Below are 16,597 nucleotides of genomic sequence, written 5' to 3' on the forward strand. Positions count from 1 at the left end.
ACAAAGAGTTGCTTTGACAGTGTGTGTGTGTGTGTGTGTGTGTGTGTGTGTGTGTGTGTGTGTGTGTGTGGGTAATTAATGTGAATAAGTGTGTTTTATATTACCATACAGTATAACATGTGATCATTCAACAAGTCTCAAGTTACCTTAACTTCTCCTTTTGATACCTAGAAACATCTACATTAAAAGAATTAGTGAAAAGTGAGTTAACATTCTAATGTGAATGATGATGATTTCTAATATTGTGTCTGGTTTCATCCATCAGATGTCTGTGATCTCACACTGGACCTAAACACAGTACACAGACGCCTCTCTCTGTCTGAGGAGAACAGAAAGGTGACATGTAGGAGAGAGAAGCAGCCGTATCCTGATCACCCAGAGAGATTTGAGGTCTGGAGACAGGTGCTGTGTAGAGAGGGTCTGACTGGGCGCTGTTACTGGGAGGTAGAGTGGAGTGGGGGGGCTGGTATAGGAGTGACATATAAAGGAATCAGCAGGAGAGGATGGGGTATCGACTGTTGTCTTGGATACAATGACAAGTCCTGGTGTCTGTTCTGCTCTGACAACAGATACATTGCCAGGCATAATAATAACTCCACTACCATAGACGTCCCCTCCTCCAGATCCCACAGAGTAGGAGTGTATCTGGACTGGCCAGCCGGCACTCTGTCCTTCTATAGAGCCTCCTCTGACACACTGACCCTCCTGATCACATTCACCTCCACATTCACTGAGCCCCTCTATCCAGGGTTTAGGATTTATGGTGACTCCTCAGTGTCCCTGTAAATAATAACTGGACACACACACACACACACACACACTGGACAAACAAACACACTGGACAAACACACACACACACACTACACAAACACACACACACACACTGGACAAACACACACACTTGTTACGAACCGGCTCAGAGTTCGCAACAAAAGGGAGACAACGTGGAGACAAGGAGTATCAAAAATATATATTTATTAAATAAAGTAACTAAGTAGTTAACAATGGCATGTGTAATCAGTAATCAGTAGTGTAAGTGAGTGTTTTGCATACCTGTGTCATGACGTTGGCCTGTGGGTAAGGTTTATGACCCCCCCATAAATACCTTCTCCTTTTTTGTTAATAAAACCAGTTGGAAATATGCTTGATAACGTAATGAGTATGTATGTCAGTTCATTGTTATCTGAGACATTATGATTGATGGCAGGACAACATAAACTGTACCGGAGAAAGTATACACCCTCTAGTTATCAGAGTCACATGGAATTGTTATGCAATTGAAATGTTTGATATTGAAATTGTTTGTTAGGAGATTAAATGTAATTTTAGCTTCCAAATGAGAGAATTGGGTTTTCATAGGGAAAGTGCCCTGCCGATCAGTGGCCAACCCTGTGAAGAGACATGGGGTTATAAACGATGAAACCCCTCCTTTCCCCTCTCCACTATATAAGTCTTTGACGAAAAGACATTCCGGGTTCCAGTACGTGAGGACTGCAGCCTCTACGTTATAAGGACAGACACATATCAAGAACAGAACTAAGCCAACCTCGGCGTGAGCTATGGTATGAACTGGTATGAACTTTGAGCTTATTCACTACTGAAGTGATACTTCCTAGCCGTTGAGTTAGCCGCTGCTAACGTGGGCTAGGAAAGGACGGACGACGGATCCAGTCTAACAACCAGACGAAGATACCACCACCATTGACATTCTTCCACTACACAACAGGAAGATCTGTTGGCCAACCACGGCGAGCATCTACGACCAATCTACCGAAGCGCAGCTCAGAGTAAATATTTATTGCATTTTCCTTTTCCAAATGGGCGGTAATTTAGAATGCATAAGATAATGTATTTACGATAGCATAGCTGCTGTTTCTGTGTTCCTAAATCTTCCCGCTCTTTCATTCAAGCCCAACCCCCTTTTCCTTTGTGTAACCAGCAATGATACAGGCTCAGTCCACCAGGACGTTTTCTGTATGACATCATATGAATTCTGTGTATTTGTAATTCTGTGTGATTAGTTAGGTATTTAGTAAATAAATAATTAAACCCAATTTTGTATTGCTGATTCAACTTGTTAGCCAGGGTTCGTGAAGATAACCAAGAATTTATAACTTTCATGATGAGATTGAAAATAAGATAAGATTGACTGCTATCCATGTAAAATATTACTAAGTATTTTAAGAGTTTATTCAGAAGATAACAGCTCTATAAACGTTCTTCTGTGGTGCCCCGACTTTCTAGTTAATTACATTTACATGATTAGCTTAATCAGGTAATATTAATTACAGAGAAATAATTTTATAAGTTAGCATGTCATATCACTTAATCCGGCATAGCCAAAGACACGACATAATGGTGCCCCCTGTGAGGACTCTAAAACTAAGACGCACGTTGGGTCAATGTGATAATAACATATGGAGCCCCCGTGCGAGGAATCTAAAATAGGATGAAGCTTTCATTTTGATTCAGCCTATATAAAATTGAAAAGCAGATTACATAATATACCAAGTATTTTATATACATTATGGGAATTGTAGATCGGAATTATTGGTGCGTGTGTGTTCTGGAGAATCGCCTCAGTGTTGTGCTCTGAGGTAGTCAGTGGGTAGCATACCCTATACAGTTCTGTATGAGGGCTGATAAAGCTATCTGATAAATAGCGCGTTTGGCCAAACGCTGGGCTATTTCTGCCTCGCGCGTTTCAGACGCGTGTTGGCTAGGTCATTATTAATTTCTCGAGCGAGGACAAAGACCCAGCCAATTGAAATTTAGGAGAGATTAGCTTGACCAGTTTATAAGTATCTCTCTGTCTGTCTCTCGCGTTTTGATGCGAGGAGACCACGGTGCATTTTGTTGTTTACCGCGAGTTCCGGTTAAAACATCGTCAAATATCGCCGAAAAGGGTTTGAACATAATACGTTATAAGTAAAACCTTTCCCTTGCCAAGGGAATCCTATGTGAGCATTTTTCAGGCATCAAGTAGCATTAGCTTGCTCGAGATGCTAAGCTAACAAAACGGAAAACAGCCATTTTGTTTGTGCCACATGGTAATTCATCCGACTTGCGGAACGAAAGTCCTGCCCTGGGTACTTCCGTTGATTTCAACGTGTGCCAGCAGACTCCCCTATGAGAGTCACCAGTACTTTTTTCAAATAATTAGTCAGGTGACACTCAAGTCGTTACTCATGATATCCAGACGGATATCGATGTCTTATTCAATTGAACTAATAAGTGAAATTGCCAGATTTACGTTCTCAAGTGGATCTTTTTTTTTTTTTAAATATCCAAATTGATGAGTTTTCTAAATGAAACATTGTAATCTTTTTTCCACATTAACCTAGATGAATAAACCTCTAAGGTTAATTCAAGTTTAAATCCCAAATAGCATATACAGGTTTGATTTATCATTAAAATTGATCAATCAGTAAAATTTGGTTTTTGCAAAACCCATTCAGTATTCCAGTACTGACAGAAGTCCCGCCCCAGCGGGAATCCCATGTGGCTTCGGCCCAAGGAAGAAGTGTACCATAGTGGGAAGTGTTCCCAACATTTAATCTACTGTTTACATTTATGATATCCAATCAATGGAGATGGTAGGGATTATCATCTCATTCAATTTAATAAGTTAAATTGTTGAACAAACCTTAATGTTCTTCCAATCAAATGAGACACTTTTAAAACTTCTCATATTAACCTGGATGAAGCAACCTCTAAGGTTAATTCAAGTTTAATACCCAGATAGCCTACCCAGGTAGGATTAATCATTGGCATTGATTAATTCATTCAATTTGCTTTTGCAAATTCATTCACATCCAACTTCCACATTACTGGTACAGTCCTGATGGTTCGTCAACATCTATAAATAGATTAAACTTGTCTTTGCAGCTTCCAATGAATTCCAAACCCAAACATAAAAAAAAAAATAGGAAAATTTTTCCTCTAAATTTTTCTAATAATGTGCAAGCTACCAAAGGAGGTGGTCACCACTCCTCCACTAATTAGTGAACCTCCACCCATAAAAGGATTGATTTCTGACCTCAGCAGCGATACCAACCCTAATTATGCCATTAGTGAAAAATCAGCCGAAATTGCGAACGCTGTCCGAAATCAACCATCAAACACAGGCTTTGTGACGGTTCTCTCCACTTTAGCACTTATGTATCGCCATCAAAGGTTGGCATCGATCCAATACCACAGTGCACAGCTGAAGCACGTGCAAGACATGGCTAACATGAGGGCACAGGTGGAGAGAACTGAGCAACTATTGACAAAAGCAGGAAATGAAAACATTCTGCTAGTCAAGGAACTGCGTTTGAAATCGGAACAATTAAAAGTAATTGCAAATACTTATGACGATGAACGAGCACAAGCTCTTCAACAGAATCATATGCTACAGGAACAACTCGATTTAGCCAAAACTAAATACGATGATGTCCACGCCAAACTAGATAAATCTGAAGAGTTATCTACAAACAGGAGCGCTCAACTTGACAACATGCACGCTGTTTTATTGAATGTTACTCAAAATAACACGGTGCTCCTCAAAGCGCTGCAGAACAAAGACGATCAGTTAATGAACACAGTGACAAAGTTGGATGATAAATCAGCAGAACTTATTGAAGTTGCTGACCAATTGAATGATGAGAGAACTCAGGTGATGAGGATGGAAATATTGATTTCTAAGCAAGCAGAGGAAATCTCATCACTGAATCTCTCGCTCCGTACTCGAGACCTCTATCTGCATAGCATGACAGATAAGTTTGAGACCGAAAGGAGCAGGTGTGACACTCACGTGTCCAAAATTGGTACTCTAAGCGCTCAAGTGGACTCTGCAATGCAGCATAAGACCACCCTTAGGTACCAGCTGGAGGAAGTCCAGAATGGGCACGCTCTACAGCATGACTACCCATCCAAGCAACCGGAGTCCGGTACTCAAAGGAGTGAAGACGATAGGTTTCAGACATTGCATCCATCATGTGTCCCTCAGTCTTCTCCTCTTGGCCATTCGGCACTGAGTAATATGGAGCCTCTTGGCCAACAAAGCCAAAGCTTGGCTTCTCCTCTTGGCCTTTCGGCCCCAATTTCTCCACAGGATGAAGCCAACCCTCTCCGCCCGCTTGGCGCGGAATACCTTGACAAACTCGTCAAGAATTTCCCCACCTTTGACCCATTCCAGGTCAGCCAAACGATACTGAGACGTTCCTAGCTGACATAGAGGACGCGTTGGATGGCTACCCGAACGCTACGGGTTCTGACAGGGTTTACCTGTTGAAGCGAACGTCAAATAGACACGTGACAAGGTTCATTCGTCTACAACAGCAACACGTGCTAAATGACTACACTAAACTTGCCACAGCTTTGAAATTAGAATTCAGTGGTTCTGCGACTCGCAAACACGATAGCTCACTGGCTAACACGGTCAAACAAGCTCGAAACGAACACCCACAAGCTTTCTATCATAGGCTTCGTTCAGCTTACTTTGGCCTACTCACAGAAACAGGAATGGAAGAGCTGTTACCATTCAAACAAATGTTTCTGTCGAACATGTATCCCACCTTCATTACCTACTTGGGCCCTGCAGCCCACGTTGGCTTGCCTATCTTACAACTCAGAGAGCTTGCAAGCACAGCTTTTGAGGCATCAAAAGCTCGCAACGCTAAGAGCCCTGACCACTCGGTTTTGAAGTTTGACCAGGAGCACTCACTCCAGTTAGAGGGTGCATTATCAGGTATTGTAGCGTCGAGAGCTGACGCACAACAACAGTTTCTACCACGAAACCATGATTCCAATAACCGCCGCGGTCGAAATAACTGTAAAGTACGTCGCCTTCAAAACGACTACCGCTACAATCGACCTGTTCGCTACGTTCCTGTACCCAACCCACACAAAGTGTCAGAACACAAGGGTAACAAAGGGTTGATGGACGATCAAAACGTAGACCAATGTTCTCCAGAAGTCCCACTACGGGAAGAACTAAAGCGAGAACAATTTGAGAAAAGGTTAAAAGATAAGTCACAAGGACTAGACGGGGAATTACCGGACACCAGGTCCGCAGGAATTAACACCCATAGCATGGACGTTAAAGTTCAAATTTCTCCCGCTCTCATTCAAGACCCTATCCAGGGCCCGCTTGATCAAGAAACAAGCCCCCGGGCTCGGTCTATAGACTCCGATACAAAAGTTGCGAAGGTAAAGGTCAAACGCTTAGTTAAAGCCAAGCCCACTCAAAATCGGAAAAGTCAATCTGCTTCCATCTTGAACAGACATGGCACATCACGTCGTTGCGAACGACCACTCCACTTTGTGGGGAATATGTCTACGAACCACGAATCTAAACGGCCATACCTGGAAACAGTCCTGGAGGACTGCTTAGCTTGTCAGGCGCTAATTGATTCGGGTGCGACAATATCACTCATCTCTCAAACATTGTTTGATGAGCTCAAAAGGGCTTTGAAGCCAACTAAACGTTGGTTAAAAGTGGAACGATGCGACACTACACTTCGAGGGGTCACTCAGACTACCTCGCCTCTCACATTGAGAGTCATGCTGAAACTACACTTCCAGGACGTATCGCTCGTTCATCCTGTGTATGTTACCAGCCTCGAAACTGTAACCCTGCTACTTGGAGCAGACTTGATGGATCGGTTACTCCCATTGATGGATTGGAAAACCAACCAGGTATGGTCACAGGCCACAGTGCCTTCTCCACTGACCCCACTGTCTTCCCCTAACGCTAGCTGCAACGCAGTCCTTCACGAGGGGTATCTGTCAAAAGCACCCCTTGGGAAAAAGCCGTGTAGAAACCTCTTGGTGCAGAATCCGATCCAAGGAGATATTACGATATCTCGACACATTCCATCAGCCAATCTGATTGACCCTTCTTTTCATGATTTCGAGCCAGCTGTCTCTGTGAATGAGCAACTTCCCTCCTTCTTGCAGTCGTGCAATACGGTAGTTGAGATGAACTTCTCTGGCCCTTCGGACACTTCCGCAAGCACTGCGGCCGTCTCAGCAAGAAAAACATTGATGCGCAGAGTACACTCTGCTTCCGATGATACACCTTCTGCTTTGTTGGGGACTGTCACCCCTTACAATGACACTAATGGCGTCAGTCCAGCAACTGACCCGATGACTCCCACTGGTGAAACACTTTGCGATATCACAGACCGATATCCTCGTCTCAGTTTGCAGGTACTGGAGAGGTTGCCACACGCGGACGCGGTGGTGACTGACAGACCTCGACAGCCACTGAGGGTGTTGAAGCACAAACACCAGGAGATTTGGTTGAAAGGTTACAGCCATTCTCATAATAACGCGGCCACTGACAACTCGTACATAGGGTCCGACCTTTTCGTTTGCGCCTCGGACACCAACACCACCCGCTGGTGGGGGGGTCCCGAGACACAAAGGGGGGGAATAGTAGCCCAGACCCATGATGAGCCTCATCGAGGCCGGTGGGGGGGTCGAGACTACGGACAACACCGTACGAGGCCGCCAGAGCATAAATCAAATCTAGTTGTAAACTCCCCTATGAGAACAGTGAGGAGCAGACAGGCCCCTAGACGGGGATTATCTTAGAACACATCTAAGATAGTACTGAGGTGTACCACACTGGTCGTAAAGGAAGTCCAGTAAACTTGTCCACCTCCAAAACAAATGGCAACAATAATCATTCCTTGCCATGTGTAGGTTCAACTACAATACAACTAGTAATATGCTCCAATCATGTGTTCCGGTAGATAATATTTCAGAATAAATCGGTAGGACAACTGGACCCCTTGAATACCAGTACCAATACCACAGTCAGTCCAGCAACACTCAGTAAGAGGATTAGTAACCTCACAAGTTAAATTGCTATTGATAATAGCGACATAGGAGTCACTCAGAGTGCAACACGGGGAAGGGAATCTCCATTGCACTCCTCCAATGGTTAACACATGCCACTAATAAATAGAACCCTCCGTTCAGGAGAAAAGTTATTAGAAGTCATGAACCATGATCACACCACGTACGACTGGTCTAATATTTAGAGTACTTCCGTCGTGAGGTTAGCTCCTCCGTGGATAACATAGCTATGAAATAGACTTCATACCTACCGCCACTACAATAGTGGAAGACACCGTGACTTGTAGAAAACTACTACAGACTCCCTTGACACCAATTCTGACTGACCTCCAGGCATTGACCTGAAAATTACCTGACTACGTCAGACTCATTCTGAACAAGTTGTAATCTGCCAGGATACTTGGTTATCTTCCCTTGACATGCGCGATTGTGTAAACATGCACAACGGAACATCCAATTAGGATTTATGCTAGGATCACTTAAGGGTCCAAACAAAATACCAGCCTTAGTAAAGTTGAACATTTACTTCCAGGCCTTTGACTCTACAGCACTCACCAGTTTTCTAACCAGAAGTCCATAGGTCATCCTATGGACTGCCCAAAACTAGTGCCTCACAGCTGTAGACTTATCATATAGTTGTCAACTTAGGATAGTACCCTAAGCGCCACCCCGCAAATTAGGAAAGTCCTAGATATGACATTAGACAATGCCATGATAGGGTCATTTTGCCAAGACCATGGACGTAGATAGAATACAGTCCAATTAGATGATTAAGGTGGCATAACTATTTTGTTTTGTTTATGCTTTCATTAATTTTGTTTCATTTTCTTTGGCACATAGAAAGTGATAGAGCCATAAACAACTCCCCCATACAACCATCAGTTAGTGCCACAACGCCGCTCATTTGGGAGGAAATGTAATTATATATTTCATGAGTGTGTGTGCATTGTTAACCTCTGCCTAAGTTACTGCCCAGATATTCCAGTCTGGACGACCAGACGACGGGTCCGGAACGGCGATCCCAATCCGGACATCCGCTGCCGAGTCATGGAAAGGACATCTTCATTTGCAGAGACCCTACCCGGGTCGACCACCAGAGGGGGGGACTGCAATAGCAACCACCAACTGGACATCCGCTGCACAGCCTTGGAGCGGACTTCTTCTTCATTTGCAGACACCCTACCCGGGTCGACCGCCAGATGGGGACCACAACGATGATCCACAACCAGGACAACCCACGTTCATTTTTATGTTGGTTTACAACATGCAGGTTAATCGCAAGATTGAACCCAACATGGGGGGACTGTCATGACGTTGGCCTGTGGGTAAGGTTTATGACCCCCCCATAAATACCTTCTCCATTCCCCTCTCTCTCTGACCCTACTGAAGGACTGGAATAGCCTGTGTTAAATATAGAGAGTCTGGGAACATCAAACAAATGGGGAAAGGAACCATCTTTTGTTAATAAAACCAGTTGGAAATATGCTTGATAACGTAATGAGTATGTATGTCAGTTCATTGTTATCTGAGACATTATGATTGATGGCAGGACAACATAAACTGTACCGGAGAAAGTATACACCCTCTAGTTATCAGAGTCACATGGAATTGTTATGCAATTGAAATGTTTGATATTGAAATTGTTTGTTAGGAGATTAAATGTAATTTTAGCTTCCAAATGAGAGAATTGGGTTTTCATAGGGAAAGTGCCCTGCCGATCAGTGGCCAACCCTGTGAAGAGACATGGGGTTATAAACGATGAAACCCCTCCTTTCCCCTCTCCACTATATAAGTCTTTGACGAAAAGACATTCCGGGTTCCAGTACGTGAGGACTGCAGCCTCTACGTTATAAGGACAGACACATATCAAGAACAGAACTAAGCCAACCTCGGCGTGAGCTATGGTATGAACTGGTATGAACTTTGAGCTTATTCACTACTGAAGTGATACTTCCTAGCCGTTGAGTTAGCCGCTGCTAACGTGGGCTAGGAAAGGACGGACGACGGATCCAGTCTAACAACCAGACGAAGATACCACCACCATTGACATTCTTCCACTACACAACAGGAAGATCTGTTGGCCAACCACGGCGAGCATCTACGACCAATCTACCGAAGCGCAGCTCAGAGTAAATATTTATTGCATTTTCCTTTTCCAAATGGGCGGTAATTTAGAATGCATAAGATAATGTATTTACGATAGCATAGCTGCTGTTTCTGTGTTCCTAAATCTTCCCGCTCTTTCATTCAAGCCCAACCCCCTTTTCCTTTGTGTAACCAGCAATGATACAGGCTCAGTCCACCAGGACGTTTTCTGTATGACATCATATGAATTCTGTGTATTTGTAATTCTGTGTGATTAGTTAGGTATTTAGTAAATAAATAATTAAACCCAATTTTGTATTGCTGATTCAACTTGTTAGCCAGGGTTCGTGAAGATAACCAAGAATTTATAACTTTCATGATGAGATTGAAAATAAGATAAGATTGACTGCTATCCATGTAAAATATTACTAAGTATTTTAAGAGTTTATTCAGAAGATAACAGCTCTATAAACGTTCTTCTGTGGTGCCCCGACTTTCTAGTTAATTACATTTACATGATTAGCTTAATCAGGTAATATTAATTACAGAGAAATAATTTTATAAGTTAGCATGTCATATCACTTAATCCGGCATAGCCAAAGACACGACATAATGGTGCCCCCTGTGAGGACTCTAAAACTAAGACGCACGTTGGGTCAATGTGATAATAACATATGGAGCCCCCGTGCGAGGAATCTAAAATAGGATGAAGCTTTCATTTTGATTCAGCCTATATAAAATTGAAAAGCAGATTACATAATATACCAAGTATTTTATATACATTATGGGAATTGTAGATCGGAATTATTGGTGCGTGTGTGTTCTGGAGAATCGCCTCAGTGTTGTGCTCTGAGGTAGTCAGTGGGTAGCATACCCTATACAGTTCTGTATGAGGGCTGATAAAGCTATCTGATAAATAGCGCGTTTGGCCAAACGCTGGGCTATTTCTGCCTCGCGCGTTTCAGACGCGTGTTGGCTAGGTCATTATTAATTTCTCGAGCGAGGACAAAGACCCAGCCAATTGAAATTTAGGAGAGATTAGCTTGACCAGTTTATAAGTATCTCTCTGTCTGTCTCTCGCGTTTTGATGCGAGGAGACCACGGTGCATTTTGTTGTTTACCGCGAGTTCCGGTTAAAACATCGTCAAATATCGCCGAAAAGGGTTTGAACATAATACGTTATAAGTAAAACCTTTCCCTTGCCAAGGGAATCCTATGTGAGCATTTTTCAGGCATCAAGTAGCATTAGCTTGCTCGAGATGCTAAGCTAACAAAACGGAAAACAGCCATTTTGTTTGTGCCACATGGTAATTCATCCGACTTGCGGAACGAAAGTCCTGCCCTGGGTACTTCCGTTGATTTCAACGTGTGCCAGCAGACTCCCCTATGAGAGTCACCAGTACTTTTTTCAAATAATTAGTCAGGTGACACTCAAGTCGTTACTCATGATATCCAGACGGATATCGATGTCTTATTCAATTGAACTAATAAGTGAAATTGCCAGATTTACGTTCTCAAGTGGATCTTTTTTTTTTTTAAATATCCAAATTGATGAGTTTTCTAAATGAAACATTGTAATCTTTTTTCCACATTAACCTAGATGAATAAACCTCTAAGGTTAATTCAAGTTTAAATCCCAAATAGCATATACAGGTTTGATTTATCATTAAAATTGATCAATCAGTAAAATTTGGTTTTTGCAAAACCCATTCAGTATTCCAGTACTGACAGAAGTCCCGCCCCAGCGGGAATCCCATGTGGCTTCGGCCCAAGGAAGAAGTGTACCATAGTGGGAAGTGTTCCCAACATTTAATCTACTGTTTACATTTATGATATCCAATCAATGGAGATGGTAGGGATTATCATCTCATTCAATTTAATAAGTTAAATTGTTGAACAAACCTTAATGTTCTTCCAATCAAATGAGACACTTTTAAAACTTCTCATATTAACCTGGATGAAGCAACCTCTAAGGTTAATTCAAGTTTAATACCCAGATAGCCTACCCAGGTAGGATTAATCATTGGCATTGATTAATTCATTCAATTTGCTTTTGCAAATTCATTCACATCCAACTTCCACATTACTGGTACAGTCCTGATGGTTCGTCAACATCTATAAATAGATTAAACTTGTCTTTGCAGCTTCCAATGAATTCCAAACCCAAACATAAAAAAAAAAATAGGAAAATTTTTCCTCTAAATTTTTCTAATAATGTGCAAGCTACCAAAGGAGGTGGTCACCACTCCTCCACTAATTAGTGAACCTCCACCCATAAAAGGATTGATTTCTGACCTCAGCAGCGATACCAACCCTAATTATGCCATTAGTGAAAAATCAGCCGAAATTGCGAACGCTGTCCGAAATCAACCATCAAACACAGGCTTTGTGACGGTTCTCTCCACTTTAGCACTTATGTATCGCCATCAAAGGTTGGCATCGATCCAATACCACAGTGCACAGCTGAAGCACGTGCAAGACATGGCTAACATGAGGGCACAGGTGGAGAGAACTGAGCAACTATTGACAAAAGCAGGAAATGAAAACATTCTGCTAGTCAAGGAACTGCGTTTGAAATCGGAACAATTAAAAGTAATTGCAAATACTTATGACGATGAACGAGCACAAGCTCTTCAACAGAATCATATGCTACAGGAACAACTCGATTTAGCCAAAACTAAATACGATGATGTCCACGCCAAACTAGATAAATCTGAAGAGTTATCTACAAACAGGAGCGCTCAACTTGACAACATGCACGCTGTTTTATTGAATGTTACTCAAAATAACACGGTGCTCCTCAAAGCGCTGCAGAACAAAGACGATCAGTTAATGAACACAGTGACAAAGTTGGATGATAAATCAGCAGAACTTATTGAAGTTGCTGACCAATTGAATGATGAGAGAACTCAGGTGATGAGGATGGAAATATTGATTTCTAAGCAAGCAGAGGAAATCTCATCACTGAATCTCTCGCTCCGTACTCGAGACCTCTATCTGCATAGCATGACAGATAAGTTTGAGACCGAAAGGAGCAGGTGTGACACTCACGTGTCCAAAATTGGTACTCTAAGCGCTCAAGTGGACTCTGCAATGCAGCATAAGACCACCCTTAGGTACCAGCTGGAGGAAGTCCAGAATGGGCACGCTCTACAGCATGACTACCCATCCAAGCAACCGGAGTCCGGTACTCAAAGGAGTGAAGACGATAGGTTTCAGACATTGCATCCATCATGTGTCCCTCAGTCTTCTCCTCTTGGCCATTCGGCACTGAGTAATATGGAGCCTCTTGGCCAACAAAGCCAAAGCTTGGCTTCTCCTCTTGGCCTTTCGGCCCCAATTTCTCCACAGGATGAAGCCAACCCTCTCCGCCCGCTTGGCGCGGAATACCTTGACAAACTCGTCAAGAATTTCCCCACCTTTGACCCCATTCCAGGTCAGCCAAACGATACTGAGACGTTCCTAGCTGACATAGAGGACGCGTTGGATGGCTACCCGAACGCTACGGGTTCTGACAGGGTTTACCTGTTGAAGCGAACGTCAAATAGACACGTGACAAGGTTCATTCGTCTACAACAGCAACACGTGCTAAATGACTACACTAAACTTGCCACAGCTTTGAAATTAGAATTCAGTGGTTCTGCGACTCGCAAACACGATAGCTCACTGGCTAACACGGTCAAACAAGCTCGAAACGAACACCCACAAGCTTTCTATCATAGGCTTCGTTCAGCTTACTTTGGCCTACTCACAGAAACAGGAATGGAAGAGCTGTTACCATTCAAACAAATGTTTCTGTCGAACATGTATCCCACCTTCATTACCTACTTGGGCCCTGCAGCCCACGTTGGCTTGCCTATCTTACAACTCAGAGAGCTTGCAAGCACAGCTTTTGAGGCATCAAAAGCTCGCAACGCTAAGAGCCCTGACCACTCGGTTTTGAAGTTTGACCAGGAGCACTCACTCCAGTTAGAGGGTGCATTATCAGGTATTGTAGCGTCGAGAGCTGACGCACAACAACAGTTTCTACCACGAAACCATGATTCCAATAACCGCCGCGGTCGAAATAACTGTAAAGTACGTCGCCTTCAAAACGACTACCGCTACAATCGACCTGTTCGCTACGTTCCTGTACCCAACCCACACAAAGTGTCAGAACACAAGGGTAACAAAGGGTTGATGGACGATCAAAACGTAGACCAATGTTCTCCAGAAGTCCCACTACGGGAAGAACTAAAGCGAGAACAATTTGAGAAAAGGTTAAAAGATAAGTCACAAGGACTAGACGGGGAATTACCGGACACCAGGTCCGCAGGAATTAACACCCATAGCATGGACGTTAAAGTTCAAATTTCTCCCGCTCTCATTCAAGACCCTATCCAGGGCCCGCTTGATCAAGAAACAAGCCCCCGGGCTCGGTCTATAGACTCCGATACAAAAGTTGCGAAGGTAAAGGTCAAACGCTTAGTTAAAGCCAAGCCCACTCAAAATCGGAAAAGTCAATCTGCTTCCATCTTGAACAGACATGGCACATCACGTCGTTGCGAACGACCACTCCACTTTGTGGGGAATATGTCTACGAACCACGAATCTAAACGGCCATACCTGGAAACAGTCCTGGAGGACTGCTTAGCTTGTCAGGCGCTAATTGATTCGGGTGCGACAATATCACTCATCTCTCAAACATTGTTTGATGAGCTCAAAAGGGCTTTGAAGCCAACTAAACGTTGGTTAAAAGTGGAACGATGCGACACTACACTTCGAGGGGTCACTCAGACTACCTCGCCTCTCACATTGAGAGTCATGCTGAAACTACACTTCCAGGACGTATCGCTCGTTCATCCTGTGTATGTTACCAGCCTCGAAACTGTAACCCTGCTACTTGGAGCAGACTTGATGGATCGGTTACTCCCATTGATGGATTGGAAAACCAACCAGGTATGGTCACAGGCCACAGTGCCTTCTCCACTGACCCCACTGTCTTCCCCTAACGCTAGCTGCAACGCAGTCCTTCACGAGGGGTATCTGTCAAAAGCACCCCTTGGGAAAAAGCCGTGTAGAAACCTCTTGGTGCAGAATCCGATCCAAGGAGATATTACGATATCTCGACACATTCCATCAGCCAATCTGATTGACCCTTCTTTTCATGATTTCGAGCCAGCTGTCTCTGTGAATGAGCAACTTCCCTCCTTCTTGCAGTCGTGCAATACGGTAGTTGAGATGAACTTCTCTGGCCCTTCGGACACTTCCGCAAGCACTGCGGCCGTCTCAGCAAGAAAAACATTGATGCGCAGAGTACACTCTGCTTCCGATGATACACCTTCTGCTTTGTTGGGGACTGTCACCCCTTACAATGACACTAATGGCGTCAGTCCAGCAACTGACCCGATGACTCCCACTGGTGAAACACTTTGCGATATCACAGACCGATATCCTCGTCTCAGTTTGCAGGTACTGGAGAGGTTGCCACACGCGGACGCGGTGGTGACTGACAGACCTCGACAGCCACTGAGGGTGTTGAAGCACAAACACCAGGAGATTTGGTTGAAAGGTTACAGCCATTCTCATAATAACGCGGCCACTGACAACTCGTACATAGGGTCCGACCTTTTCGTTTGCGCCTCGGACACCAACACCACCCGCTGGTGGGGGGGTCCCGAGACACAAAGGGGGGGAATAGTAGCCCAGACCCATGATGAGCCTCATCGAGGCCGGTGGGGGGGTCGAGACTACGGACAACACCGTACGAGGCCGCCAGAGCATAAATCAAATCTAGTTGTAAACTCCCCTATGAGAACAGTGAGGAGCAGACAGGCCCCTAGACGGGGATTATCTTAGAACACATCTAAGATAGTACTGAGGTGTACCACACTGGTCGTAAAGGAAGTCCAGTAAACTTGTCCACCTCCAAAACAAATGGCAACAATAATCATTCCTTGCCATGTGTAGGTTCAACTACAATACAACTAGTAATATGCTCCAATCATGTGTTCCGGTAGATAATATTTCAGAATAAATCGGTAGGACAACTGGACCCCTTGAATACCAGTACCAATACCACAGTCAGTCCAGCAACACTCAGTAAGAGGATTAGTAACCTCACAAGTTAAATTGCTATTGATAATAGCGACATAGGAGTCACTCAGAGTGCAACACGGGGAAGGGAATCTCCATTGCACTCCTCCAATGGTTAACACATGCCACTAATAAATAGAACCCTCCGTTCAGGAGAAAAGTTATTAGAAGTCATGAACCATGATCACACCACGTACGACTGGTCTAATATTTAGAGTACTTCCGTCGTGAGGTTAGCTCCTCCGTGGATAACATAGCTATGAAATAGACTTCATACCTACCGCCACTACAATAGTGGAAGACACCGTGACTTGTAGAAAACTACTACAGACTCCCTTGACACCAATTCTGACTGACCTCCAGGCATTGACCTGAAAATTACCTGACTACGTCAGACTCATTCTGAACAAGTTGTAATCTGCCAGGATACTTGGTTATCTTCCCTTGACATGCGCGATTGTGTAAGCATAAACGCACATGCACAACGGAACATCCAATTAGGATTTATGCTAGGATCACTTAAGGGTCCAAACAAAATACCAGCCTTAGTAAAGTTGAACATTTACTTCCAGGCCTTTGACTCTACAGC

The 16,597-nt window shown here is 43.7% G+C and overlaps 1 protein-coding gene across 1 annotated transcript in view; it reads left to right on the plus strand.

Annotated features, from left to right (window-relative positions):
- The window catches only part of LOC115186434 (NLR family CARD domain-containing protein 3-like), a 75,770-nt gene that overhangs the window by 21,291 nt on the left and 37,882 nt on the right, over positions 1-16,597 (plus strand). Inside the window, exons 9-10 of the mRNA XM_029746063.1 lie at positions 277-763; positions 5,372-5,385. Of these exons, the coding sequence (XP_029601923.1) occupies positions 277-763; positions 5,372-5,385 (501 nt within the window). The remainder of the gene's footprint in view (positions 1-276; positions 764-5,371; positions 5,386-16,597) is intronic.

Source organism: Salmo trutta, unplaced genomic scaffold, assembly GCF_901001165.1.
Source record: "Salmo trutta unplaced genomic scaffold, fSalTru1.1, whole genome shotgun sequence".
NCBI lineage: Eukaryota > Metazoa > Chordata > Actinopteri > Salmoniformes > Salmonidae > Salmo > Salmo trutta.